At 45.3% G+C, this 14,180-nt stretch overlaps 1 protein-coding gene across 2 annotated transcripts in view; it reads left to right on the top strand.

The window, feature by feature from the left end:
- Cul1 (cullin 1) overlaps positions 1-14,180 on the top strand; it is a 55,566-nt gene that overhangs the window by 32,131 nt on the left and 9,255 nt on the right. For both annotated transcript variants that reach the window (XM_050178887.2, XM_055071129.2), the window contains exons 13-16: positions 9,065-9,196; positions 10,620-10,740; positions 13,131-13,207; positions 13,583-13,717. In XM_050178887.2, coding sequence (XP_050034844.1) covers positions 9,065-9,196; positions 10,620-10,740; positions 13,131-13,207; positions 13,583-13,717 — 465 coding nt within the window. The remainder of the gene's footprint in view (positions 1-9,064; positions 9,197-10,619; positions 10,741-13,130; positions 13,208-13,582; positions 13,718-14,180) is intronic.

The raw sequence follows: 14,180 nt of genomic DNA, 5'->3' as shown, positions 1-14,180 counted from the left end.
AGTACTGTTTAACCGAGTAGCATGAGATCGCCCACTTACCTGTCGAAAACGGAACTCGGAGAGAGTGCGATGAAAGGGGAAAAAAAAAAACATGCGGTATTTATTCACTTCGCGCGACAAAAGTGTTATTTTCGTTTGATGCCGCCGCGGCCTAGCACAATGACGACAGCGGCCTCAAACTTAACTGAAGCTGCGTGCCAGCTTTTCAGCCAGCCCCCTCTTCTCGGCAAACACTCGCATGGCAGATCCCTTGTTGGCGTTGCGTATTCTCCGTGCACGTGCGCAGTAGTACTGCAGAAGTCTCGGGGGCGCCTTTTTCATTGCCGGGTGCCGGAGTTTGGAATACTTTTCATTTGGAATAGAGTTACGCTATCGCGTCCCTGTTCTCGTCGCGACGATTGCATTCGTGAGGCTGACATAACGTGCAGCTTATGCCACTGTCGGGCCTGAATCGCCCGTGCTGTCGCTTTCCGTGTCGTCCTCATCACTGTCGCTAGTCGACACTTCGGCAACAACAGAGGCAATGATGGCGAAAAGTCAAACATTGCAGCCGACATCTCTTCGCGGTCGCAGCAGCGCTGTCGAGCAACTTCATCGCATTCCAAATGCCAGACACCGTAGTCAACAGCAGATCCCTGTTGCGTGCCAGGGCCGACTTCGTGTCTCATTTGATAGCACAGACAATGTCTAATTTTTCTTCTATGCTGAGCACCCGGCGTCTTTTTTTATCCGAGCTTAGGAACGAAGAGAGTCCTCGCTTGCATGACGCCATAACGCTCTCTGGCACGGCGTCGAAATGATGTTGATGTTGATGTGGCTTCACGCGCAAACGCACAGGGCGCTTGGAGGCCGTTCTTCCGATCTCTGAGGCTTGTTGTTCTGCCGGGTTGCCCGATGGAGACGGCGCACCGCCGTGTTTGCGCAACGAAAAGTTTAAGCGCTACGTTTTAACCGATGCGTACGCAATAAGCTGGTACGGTTTATGCAGATACAAAACACATTATGTTCAATGGCCACCGAGCCGGGGATTTGACTTTACTACTTTTAAAACGAAACTACTGTTTAAGCGGGTACGGTTTAACGACGTTTTACTGTACTGCTTAACTGTACTAGCTTGAGATCACCCACTCAAAATTGAAACTCGGTGAGAGTGTGATGAAAGGGCAAAAGACATGCAGTATTTATTCACTTCATGCGACAAAAGTTTGTTATTCTCGTTTGATGCCATGGCGGCCTAGCAGTGACAACAGCGGCCGCAAACTCACTGCGAGCTAGCTTTTCCGCCAGCCCCCTCTTCTCGGCAGATACCCGCGTGGGGTTGACGTAATGTGCAGCTTCTGCCATTGTCGGGCCTGAATCGCCTGTGCTGTCGCTTTCGGTGTTGTCCTCATCACTGCCGTTACACAACACTTCAGCAACAACACAGTGTGTCAAAACCATGTCTACCAACTGGGAAAAGTGGGAATTCTCAGGGAATTTGTGCTTCTATCAAGGAAGATTTGCTGTCATTTTATTGAAAGGGAACGAAAGTCACCCAAATGCTGGCTCCAGTAAAAGAGAGCAATCGTAGCGAATTGTCTGTCGCTGTGATGTCGGCTGAAGGAGTTGCCACTGCACAGTCAACGACCGATTTTCCGGATGCCCGATTTTTGGGGCACACCTGATAAAGCGGATGGCTTCGCGGCACCATGTTACCCATAGAGTCAATGTAAAAACGCCTGAAATTTCGGACGCAACAACCCTATGCTGTCTGATTTTCGGGACTTTATGCCTTGATTGCAGGTCCGAAATGGCGTTAATTGAAAGCCAACACCGCTGATTTGATTATCTCGCCGCCACAAACCGGCGCTCTTGCACGTAGACCCGCTGGCAGCCGTAGCCACCACGGTGGAAACGCGAGTCCTAGCTGCTTTGATGTTCGCTATTAACGTTCTTGCCGTTTGGTGCCGTGTTTTTCATTGAAAGAATTAGCAGCTGTCTGCAATGGCACTGACTCTGCCTCGGTAATCCTCGCGATTGGCTTCGAAGCTTAGCACAATGCATAATGCCGGCGCCCGAAAGGTAGCTTTGCCTAAGCACAGAAATGTTACGTGATGAAGCATACTTGAAGTATTGCGGTGAAGCTTAACAAGAGTAGGAGGGGGAAATAGTCACACACACATGATCATCATCATCAGCCTATATTATGTCCACTGCAGGACGAAGGTCTCTCCCTGCCATCTCCAATTACCCTTTCCCTGCGCCAATCGATTCGAACTAGCACCCGCGAATTTCCTCATTTCATTGCCCGACCCAGGAATACACTGCGTATTCCTTAATTATACACGCTTTCACCCGCTGCCTCCTGTCACAGTATTAGCACTGATATATTTAATAAGTGCACTGGCAGGCCTTTAGAGTTTTTTCAGACGTGCCTGTGACGATTTGAGCCCTTAAGGGCAGTAAAAGGTATGCATTTTTTGGACTGTCCGATTTTTCTGATGTTTTCGCGGCCTCTAGGGAGTCCGAAAAATCAGGCATTGACTGTACAACTGAAATGGTCTATGGCGTGAACACGCGGCAGAGTGAGGACGAGAATAGAGAGGATCGTCGCATTGAGGGATGATCGGGGAAGGAACTCGGCCGCCTCTTCTTTGATGGACTTTGAGCTCAAAAAGCAAAGTGTTGGCTGACGCCGATATGCAGGTGACCCTCATGCAAACCAAAATAAACTCTTTAAAGCAGTGAAACGCACGGGCTGAGAGTATGTTAGGACAGTTGAGGTTGACTTTCCATCTGCTGAGAGAAACTCATTTGTGACAAAGTTCAGACCTAATACAGGGTGTCTACCAACCGGGAAAACCGGGAATTCTAAGGCATATTGAGTAGTCTGGAAAAAGTCGGGGAAAACTCGGGAATTTGGGCCTCTATCAGGGAAAATTAGCGGCAATTTTATTGAAAGGGTCGAAAGTCGCGGTAATGCTGGCTCGAGTAACAGGCAGGAATCGTAATGAATAGTCTGACGCCCTGTCGTCGGCTAGAGGAGTTGCCAGTGTACAATCAACGACCGACTTTCTGGATTCCCGATAATTTGGACGGCTTCACGGCACTGCCACCTACCCCATAGAGTCAACGTATCAGAGTGTGTTAAATTTCGGACACAAGAACTCGTTGCTGTCGGATTTTCCGGACGTTTTGCCATGACCGCAGGTCCAAAACGGCAATAATCAGAGGCACCACCACTGCCGTTTTGATTACTTCGCCACCTCGAACCGGCACTCTCTCATACAGATCCGCTTGCACGTAGCCACCACTGCAGCAACGCTAGGCCTAGCTGCTTCGACATTCGCTATGAAGCTTCTTGCCATTTGGTGCCGAGTTTTTTATTCAAAGAATTAGCTACTGTCAGCAATGGCACGAACTCCGCCTTTGTGGTCCTCGCGATTGGTTTTAGAAACTTGGAAAACACTGTGCGTTGCATAATGCCGGTTCCCGAAAGTCAGCTTCGCCTCTGTACAGAAATGTTACTTGGTGAAGCATACGCGAAAATATTGCAGTGAAGCATAACAAGCGTGGGAAGGGGCTATTGCCACGGAACACAGTATGTATTCCTTAATTATACACGCGTGCACTCGGTATTTCCTGTCACAGTACGAGCACCGATATTCCTAATATGTATGCCGACAGGCCTTCAGGGTGTTTTCGAACGTGCATGTGGCGGTTTAAGGGGGAACGCGGGTCTTGAAATGGCAAGAAATCATTAAAAAAGTCGATTTTCGGGAAAGTGCATTTTCATGACATTTATACATTTAAGAATCCCTCTGCAAAATCTATAAGCTAAATTTAATCGGAAAATAATAAAAAAATTTGCTTAAAGGGGCCAGGGTGAACGTGAAATCAGCAAAATTTGGTCAAAAATGTTAAAACTTCGTGCCGTCGCCATTTGCGAACGCGGTGGCCAATGGCCACCATATTGCGCTTGTTTTGAAGCTGTTTTCTTTGTGCGCATTTTGTGCCAGTTCAAAATGGCGTCGGTAAAGGGAAACCGACGCTATCGCATAATTTCTGAAGGATGCGTCCGTGCCGCCGATTGGCCAAAGCGCGCACACCTCCCGCGCGCCTCGCTCCTATTGGTCCGGCGCTCTTTGGCGCGCGCTCGACCACTCTCTCGTTTCGCTACGTTTGTTTATCTCTGGTTTCATCGCGCCGCTCTCTACGTTTGTTCAGCCGCTCGCATCGTGACGACGTTTGATAAGGTGCTCATTTCGCTGCCCGGATGGCTGGAAAAGATCGTCGTCTCAAGGCTACTACTCGTCAAGCAGCTGTGGAATGCGTGACGGAAGGCGGCTAGGCCTGTCATACTCGCGGAGTTGCCGGTTGCTGGTCTGCTTGGACATTATACCGGATCGAGTTCCGAGCTGCGAACCGGCACGTCTAGCGTCGTCTGCCCACGCCACGCGTGTTGGCACAGATCGTGCAGGCACCGTTTCCTTCATGATTGAAGAAAGTAGCGAGTGTGCAGCAAGCGCCGGAAAACGTGCCTGGTGTCGCAGTCTGCAATGGAACGAAAGTTCAAGCTGCTGGGTCTCGACAGGAGAGAGGGCGTCGACGACAGCGGAACTGAACTTGCAATCGTGGATTTATCCATCGTACAAGAGTTCCTTGGACTCGTGCTGTGTCCAGGGTGCGGCTAGAAAGTGGTGATGCTTTCAAGGACCCTGCCAAGGAGTACAGGCTCTCAGCAATGTTCTGACAATGTTCTGTTGTCACAATGCTGCGAGAGCAAAGGGAGAGCCTGAACCTAGGCACCATCACAACTTGCCAGAACATGTGGCAGAAGCAATGCTCCCTGTATATACGCGGCTATCTGAAAAAACCCTGCTCCAGAGATACCAGCGAGGCAAGACACGGAATTCGAATGAGAGCCTTCACTCAGTGATTTGGAGTGTCTCAAAGGAACAGCATGTATCTCTCTTTGCCGTGCAAGCTGCTGTTGGGGAAGCTGTCCTACGCTTCAACACTAAGAACCTGCTTGCGTCCACTGCAATTCTACAGCAGCTACGCATGAATATTCCTGGCACTGCATCTGAGCGAGCAAAGGAGAAAGACGGCCATCGAAGTGCTAACTCCAGCAAGAAGCCTCTTTGAGTGCAAGGAAGCTGGCCAAAAAGCGGCATAAAGATAGGATGCATCCAGATTATGCCCCTGGTGAATTTCCTTGAGATTTTATTGGTATGGTCTCAATAAAGATGCTGCAGAATGTTCTTCCTTGATTTCTCAAAACAATTGACAGGCTTCCAATTTTGCAAGTAAAATAGCTTCTGTCCTATTTCAGCTATAAGCATAATTTTTTTTTGCCGGAAATAGAAATGTATGCAGTAAGCAATATGCACCTTTTCAAAGCAGTACTCTTCTCAAAAATTTTTTGAAATGGGTCACATGCTTGACATGTCAAGATGGCATTTTTTTCTCACAACTTTGATGAGCTGTAACTCTTGCTGAGATTAGCCTAGAACATTGATTAATACCTTATGGCACTCCCTGAACATTCTAGATAGTCTTTATACTCAAATTACTATGTTAGGGTTTTCTGTTTAGATGCTAATTTTCCTCCAAACAAAGGATCCAGCTTATACAATGCTTTTAGAGTATATCAAACTACTTATCCTATGGCAAAATTAATTATATTTTTGGAATCTGCATATTAAAATACACAGTGTGAAAATTTTGTTCAGATCTGTCCACAAATAAAAAAGTAGTATTTGAAGTGTAGCCTCTCCCCCCTTAAGCCCTTAAGGGCAGTAAATGAGACGTATTTATTTTTTTCCAACTGGCCGATTTTTCGGACATTTTCGCGACCCCTAGGGAGTTCGAAAAATCAGTCGTGGACTGTGCAGCTGACCAAGATGCTTCAATTGGTCCTTGGGGCGAATGAGTGGCGGAAGGAGGACAAGAACAGAAGTGACCTATGCATTGAGGAATAAACGGGAAAGGGAGCTTGCTGCCGCCATTTTGATGGAGCTTGAGCTCAAAAAATTAATAAAGTTTTGGCTGATGCCGAGATGCAGGTGTCCCTCATCCAAACCAAAATAAACTCTTTAAAGCAGTGAAACACAACACTCGGGCGTCGTGCGTGGGCTGAGAGTATGTCAGGACAGTTGAGGTTGACTTACGAGCTGTTGAGAGAGAATCTAAATTGCGACAGAGTTCGGGCGTCATACCACTGAGCTTGCTATCAGTTGATAGAAATAGCTCATATTCAAAAATATTTGCCTCTATATGCATCTCCTTTTCATTCGTATTTGAGAATGTCCAACTCCATTTGCAATTTTTTTCGAAGACACTTTATTTGCTGTGAATTTTACTAACCCCTGCCTTCTATTCTCTTTTTCAATAACATAAACACTACTCCTTTGTATTCAAATTGGATTAAGTAACTTTTTTAATTTTTTTCATGTGCTTACTAGAGTGACAGCATCAGGCGATATGGTTTCAGCCCGTCTTGACATAAAGCATAGTTCTGCATCACTCAGGGAAATTTCCAAAGGCACTCGGGGAAAGCCTGGAAAACTCGGGGAAAACCTGGAAAACTCGGGGAATTTGGAAATGTGAACTTGGTAGACACCCTGTAATACCAATGAGCTTGCTATCAATTGATAGAAATAGCTCATTTTTGAAAATATTTTCTTTATGCATCTCTATTTATTCGTATTTGAAAATGCTCGGCTGATTTGCAATCGGCTTTGCCATCTTTTTCTTTTTCGGAGATATTTTATTCGCTCTGCATTTTACTAACCCCGCCGTTCAGTTTGCTATATTGAATAAACGCTACTCCTTACTATTCATACTGGATTAAGTCATGTTTTTTTTTTTTTAATTTTAACATGCTTAATAGAGAGTGACAGCATTGGGCATATGGTGTCAGCCCGTCTTGACCTAAAACAACATTCTGTGTCACTCAGGGAATGTTGCAAAGGCTTTCAAAGAAAACCTGAAAAATTCAGGAAAATTGAAAGTGTCAACTTGGTAGACGCCCTGAGGCAATGATGGCGAAAAGTCGAACCTCAAAGTCGACACTCGTAGCCGACATCATCTCGCTGTCGCAGCAGCACTGCCGGGCAACTGACGTGCCAACACCAACTTCTTCGTGCCACATTCTATAGCACGAATGATGTCCAGTTTTTCTTCTATGTTGACCACCCAGTCTTTGTCCGAGCTTCTGCATTGCGCGAGTACCAGCTTGCACGATGCCCCAACTCTCTGGCATGGCGTCGAAATGATGTTGATGTTAATGTGGCTTCACCCTTTCAAGCGCCCTTTGCGATTGCGCTTGGAGGCCGTTCTTATCTCTGAGGCTAATTGTTCTGCCTGCCTGACGTACCGCTGTGATTGCACTATGAAAGGTGGAAACACTACATGTTAACTGAAACATACGCAGTAAGCTGGTACGGTTTATGTGGATACAAAATGCATTGTGTTCAGTGGCCACAGAGTTAGGCATTTGACTTTACTAATTTTAAAATGAAACTGCTGTTTAAGCGGGTACGGTTTAACGAGGTTTTACTGTATAGTAATCCTTTAATGTAGTGCAGAATCTGGCTGTGCATTGGTTAAATTTGGGATCACCCTGGAAAGCAGCTAGTGAGTGCACAAGCCTCTGTAAAGCAGATGTGGCGGGAGGATCCGACTGGACTGTTGCATCTTAGTATATACAGTAAAACCTCGTTAAACCGTACCCGCTTAACAGTAGTTTCGCTTTAAAAGTAGTAAAGTCAAAGCCCCGGCTCGGCGGCCATTGAACATAATGTGTTTTGTATCCGCATAAACTGTACCAGCTTATTGCGTATGTATCGGTTAGCACGTAGTGTTTCCACTTTTTATCGTGCAAACACGGCGGTGCGTCGTCTCCATTGGGCAGCCCAGCAGAACAACTAGCCTCAGAGATAGGAACAATGGCCTCCAAGTGCACTGTGCATTTGCGCATGAAGCCACATCAACATTGTTTCGGCGGTGTGCCAGAGAGCGTTGTGGCGTCGCGCAAGCGAGGACTCGCCTCATGCCGAAGCTCGGATAAAAAAGACGCTGGATGCTCAACATAGAAGAAAAATTAGACATTGTTCATGCTATCGAACGTGACACGAAGTCGGCGCTGCCACGTGACAAGGATCTGCTGTTGACTACGGTGTCTGGCATTTGGAATGCGAAGAAGTTCCTCGACAGCGCTGCTGCGACCGCGAAGAGATGTCGGCTGCAATGTTCAACTTTTCGCCATCGTTGCCTCTGTTGTTGCCGAAGTGTCGGCTAGCAACAGTGATGAGGACGACACGGAAAGCGACAGCACGGGCGGTTCAGGCCCGACAGGGACAGAAGCTGCACGTTATGTCAGCCTCATGAAGGCAATCGTCGCGACGAGAACAGCACCCTGCAATGAAAAAGGCGCCCTGCGACTTATGCAGTGCTACTGCGCGCGTGCACGGAGAATACGTAATGCCAACGAGGAATCTGCCTTGCGAGTGTTCGCTAAGAAGAGGGGGCTGGCTGCAAAGCTGCCTCGCAGCTTCAGTAAGTTTGAGGCCGCTGTCGCTGCTAGGCTGCCGCGGCATCAAACGAAAATAACACTTGTCGCATGAAGTAAATAAATACTGCATGTTTTTTTCCCCTTTCATCTCACCCTCTCTGAGTTCTGTTTCTGACAGGTAAGTGGTCGATCTCATGCTATTTCAGTTAAACAGTACTACCATTTAGCACATACTTTTTCCTAGCTCCGGCCAACTACGGTTTAACGAGGTTTCACTGTATTGTAATTATCTGTGCCTGGAAAGCAACAGTGAGAACTGTTTGTGCTGCTACCACTTTGTTGTACTTCTTTAAATCTTAAGTTGTTTGTCAGTGTTATATTGAGTCCCAGATGTGTTATCTGCAGTGGCGCATGTGACAAGCTTGAGTGTTTTCTAAAGTACTAAGTCTCTGCTTTTGACTTTGAATATACAATTACGAATATTTTTTATTTATTTTCTTTTATTGTGTCTTAACTGCGGGATGTGTCCACATATGCTGTTCCTCTCTCCCTGTTCGCCCTTGACAGATGATAGTGTTTAAGTACATAGAAGACAAGGATGTGTTCCAGAAATTCTACAGCAAAATGTTGGCCAAGCGGCTAGTGCAGCACATGTCGGCCAGTGACGATGCTGAGGCCAGCATGATCTCCAAGCTCAAGGTGAATTTCCGTGCATTCAACAGTTAACTATAGACAAGCCACTTATGCAGGTTCTTTGTAAAGAGGGATTGCATGCATTTATTTAAATATGGCATATGGTAAACTATCCGGTGAACCTTGGTGTCTTGCTTTTAAAAACACACCGAGCACTTGAGCAAAGCAACTGCTGTGTTACTTTCTTTTTAATCATAAAATTTGACTGTCATTCTAGCGGCTAGCTTCATGAGAATGGAGATTATGTTAAATTTATGCTGATTTGAGGCCATAAGTACATTTAATTAAAAAGTATAAGTATAATCAAAATTTATATAAATATAATCTGTGTAAATCTGCAATGTGGAGCTTTCTTCTTTTCCGCTGTGGTGTACTTTGCATTGTGCAAAAATCCTTGTGTACCATGCTATGAAAGCATGTTAAAGAACCCCAGGTGGTCAGAATTAATCTGGAGTCTGCCACTACCGTATTCCTCATAATTGGTTGGATGGCTTTGGTGCACTTGAGGATCTCAAGATACGTATTTTTTACCATTGTTCTGTAATAAATGGATGGCACTGTATTTACAAATCTAACGTGCACCTTTCTTCTGAGAAAATGGGCTCAAAAATTGCCCGCGTGTTACCATCGAATATGAAACCAAACTGTGTTGTGGGATTGGCAACAAACAACTGTGGAGCCCTTAGACGCAGTGTTATCGCAATCACAAGATGGCAACAGAGCCTGTTTTCTAGTAGGTGGCTGTTCATTCATTTCATGCTTGAATACGATCTGTACTATTGGTTGAATCAGTACTTGGTGAAATAGTGGTAGTCTCGGTCAAATCAATTTCAGAGATATGTACTACCCTTTCGCGAGATTTCACGCCTGTCTGCATTGTGTGCGTTGACCCATATGGAAGCCAGTGCTTCTGGCACTGTGTAAAGCTCACTATCACGAATGTTTGGTGCATGCTATATTGTTATTTTGTAAATCAGGGGCATCTTACATTTGGGTGCATCTTTATTTTCTTACTTGACCTGTGAAAATTCTATGCATCTTGGATTTGAGGGCGCATTAGAATCAAGTAGAGCACCTGCCTCAGCTGTGAAAGTTTATGGTTTCGATTCCCACCACTGTCGGGAACCTACTGGTTGAAATGGACACAAGCGTACCCTGACCTGGCGTTTGGCTTTCTTCAAGGGTAATATGCTTGAGGAAGGAGCCTGCACTCTAAATTCCCGTCGAAACCCTCGTAAGCAGGTTTTGGCCGCTCCCATAGGGTGGTTTTTCCTTACGTCAAACTTTCTTCACTTTGCAGATTGTAACTTGGAGTAGGCTGTTTTATTTAGCCTCACACTCCCGCCTACTATACCTTTCTAGCTGTGTTCATGCGGTAGAGCAACTTGTGGTTCCATGTGTTTGTGACATTTTGACTATGCACTTGCAGCAAGCCTGCGGCTTTGAGTACACCTCGAAGCTCCAGCGCATGTTCCAGGACATTGGAGTGAGCAAGGACTTGAATGAGCAGTTTAGGAAGCACATGGTTAACACTGAGGATTCTCTTGGATGTAAGTCATACTTACTCTTTTAGGGTCTACGAGAATCTTTGGTTACACATTCATTGCCTAATTACATGCCTCATAATAACTGCACTGAGTACAGTGCAGTCCACTTATAACGATATCAAGAACAAAAACTCCGATCGTTATAACCGATCATCGCTATATTTGGATTGCTGTAAAAACTAAAAAGAAAAAAGGAAGCTGCTGAACATACCTTCGTAGCTCTGAAACCAAATTTGCCACTTCTGATAAAAAAATTGACGTAGAAAGAAGGCTGTGAAAAGTGAAATGTTTGTTTATACCTCTAAAGAGTGTTTCAAGCGTTAGGCGCGCTGAAGTTGTCAGAAATCTGCACTTACTTTCGCGGAAGTTTCAGGTTCACAACCGCGGTGTGCATCCTGTGCAGCGGCTGCACGAACACTGGCGACTATAATTTGGCGTACATGAAATCAATGAGGGACTCTGTCGACGATAATACTCTTTGCGTGTACATTGGGGTCGGTGTCAAATTGCACAACACTGCCGTCTGTCGCGACAACGATTGCCCCGTCGGAGATTCTTTGCAGGACGAGGCAGTGCTATTTGCACTCTGAAACTCTTCCATCGAAGCACCACCTATTTTATCGCCAGTAGCGACGTGCTCTCAGAGTTCGGTTATGTTAGCGGTTGGCTTCATACATGGGTGTTTCGGCTGGGCGCACAAATCCTGTCGTTTTCATTCATCGGCATGATCACAGGTTCTAGCGTTCATGAATGTAGCGCTCGTGCTTTTCATAATTGTCAATATCATCGACTGCGCGAACTGGTACTTTGAGTCTTGCAAAATTTGCAGCTTTGTCTCAAGCGACACAGCTTTGCGCTTTGTCGGGGCACCTACTGCTGCTTCTGTGGCGCATTTACGCGCTCGCTGAGGGAGAGTGGCAGATTGTAGAAAAAAAGCACAGGTGTGATTAGTGTTGTTATTTTTTTTTTCTCTGGACACTCGCCGGCGACGTGGACGCGAAGCAGCTGGCGCCATCTTGTGGCATGCTGCGCCAACTTGCAATGCTCTCTGTGGCTTTGCAATCGGCGCGCTGGTAAGCGCTGCGCGGTAATGGTGGCAGATACGAACTTGCGTAGGCAAACTTTTCACCCCTTCTCGGTTAAGCGGAACTTAGCAGAGCAAATTTCTCGATTAGTATTCTGCATGGAAAATGCTGCCCAAAAGGCAGAATTTCGATTGTTATATCCCATATATGGTGAATAACATATCATTATTTATGGGCTTTTTTCTCATAGCCCTAATGCATAAGTTGATACTCTGAAGTCAACTCATTGTTATATGTAGTATCGTTGTGAGTGGACTGCACTGTAGAATTTTAAGAGACAGAAACGAAGGAGTGCACATGTATGAGTTTATGAGCAAAGCACAGACTATCACTATTTATTTGCACAGGGAATTCATGAAAGGTGAAATTCTTAGCTTTTTTGTCATGCTACTTTGACAACAGTGCTTTAAGCTTTGGCAAACTTCTATTTAGTCGATCATTTGCACTTTGTTTGTATGCATGTTCTCTATCATTTTCGTGTGTTTATTTTTGTTCTACTTGGTGCAATTACCGCAATGCCGTACCAGCTAGCCTTGTTCTTTGCTCTGCTATCGCTTGCTGTTTGGGTTGTGTACATGGCTTATATAAGCAGAGGCAATCTGCTTCATGCTTTTCGGGCTTTAGCAGCTTGGATTTGGTGCAATTTATACTCATTGGCTTCATCACTTACAAAAGGAACTAGGGCTGCTTCTCCAAGTACCAAAAAGCTTAGGGTAGATGCCTGTGAAGCTTGGTAGTGTGAAAGAGATAAGAGGACTAACTCTTGCCTTGATGTGCCTGTGCAATAAAACGAAGAATTGAAGGCTTTTCAACCTTCTGTTATCTGGCCATTCTGCGTGGGCCGATAAGGAACCAATAAAATCAACTGGTGTATATTTTATTAGTTAATTAGCCCTTCGTTGATGTTAAATGTAATGCGTTCCTCTACCTCTGTCAAAAGCATAATGGTACTGCAGGTGTTGTTTTTATATCCCTATTCATCAAAATGTGGCAGTAGATGAGGTGCGGACCAAAGTTTAAAAATTGGTACAAATTTGGTGACGTTAGCGCTTCTAAAAATTTTTAACTTTGGTCAGCATCTACCCCGGTTTATCATAATCTTTTCAGGGCTGATGAGATTTCATCAGAACTCTAGACTTTATTAGACGGTAGAAATGCAAGGAAGTCAATTCTTTGCTACTTTCTTTGACATCAATGACTGCTGATCTTGTGTAGTCTGCCAAATTATATTGCCCGTCAGCCTCTTTGTGCTTTCTCATTCGCTTCAATGTGTTTTTCTAAATTTGTGTGCTTGTTCATTTGTTCCAGTGGACTTCAGTATACAGGTTCTGAGTTCTGGGTCATGGCCATTCCAACAGTCATTCACATTAGCACTTCCTCAGGCGGTGAGCGGTTTCACATTGCCGATTTATCTATTGAGCATTCTTGCACATTGAAAGCAAGTGTCAGCTTTTTTTCTATTGCAATTTTCTACTTTCTGACGCACTTACACTTCTGTGCTCTACAGTTGTCGCACTTCGTTTTGGGCTGCAAAACAATGGGTTCCATTTTAATTATGGCAATTACAGTATGGCCACCGAGACGTCCAATTGCCATTCAGATCTGTTTTTAGCATTCCTGTCCCCCAGATAAAGGAAAGCGTTTTTTTCTTTTCTCGAAGGCAGCAGCACATTTCTATGCTCAAACCATGTTTGATTGTGTAAAATAAATGAAGGTGCAGATGGTTCTTGCCTGGTCACCGAATGCTTCCTCTGTTGCAGCTGGAGCGAAGCGTCCAACGCTTCACCATGTTCTATAGTAGCCAACACAGTGGCCGCAAGCTCCACTGGCTCTACAACATGTCCAAAGGGGAGCTGGTTGCCAACTGCTTTCACAGGAACCGTTACACATTGCAGGTGATGGGGGTGACATCTTTGGGAGGTGTTCACATGTTGCGAGTTAATGACACAATAATTATAACACGTTCACCGTAGCAATAATTTTTAGCTCTTGATTAGGGGTGTGCGAATATCAAAATGTTTAATACGAATTGAATGTGACTACAGTCTAACCTCATTAATACGTAGTCGGCCAGGAATAATGTTTAGGTATGCACTAAACAATGTACGGATTAACTGCCAATGCGAGTTTAGCGGCTACTTATTGACCGTAAAAGAACTGCATCATGATGCTCTCACATACATACTCAGACAGACTTTATTTGTGGTTAGGCAGCAGAAAATTGGGGATCTTCACTTGTCACCGTGATGGCCTTGCTGTGACGACAGCATCTTCGAACTCGGTAAGGCCGTGAGCCAGTTTGTCCATGAGGCTCTGCTTCTTTGTGAAAGCTCGCATGACACAGAAAGTATGCGCCGT

This window comes from Dermacentor andersoni, chromosome 5 (genome assembly GCF_023375885.2).
Source record: "Dermacentor andersoni chromosome 5, qqDerAnde1_hic_scaffold, whole genome shotgun sequence".
NCBI classification, from domain to species: domain Eukaryota; kingdom Metazoa; phylum Arthropoda; class Arachnida; order Ixodida; family Ixodidae; genus Dermacentor; species Dermacentor andersoni.
Note: the sequence above shows the minus strand (reverse complement) of the source record. Positions and strands in the feature narration are given on the sequence as shown.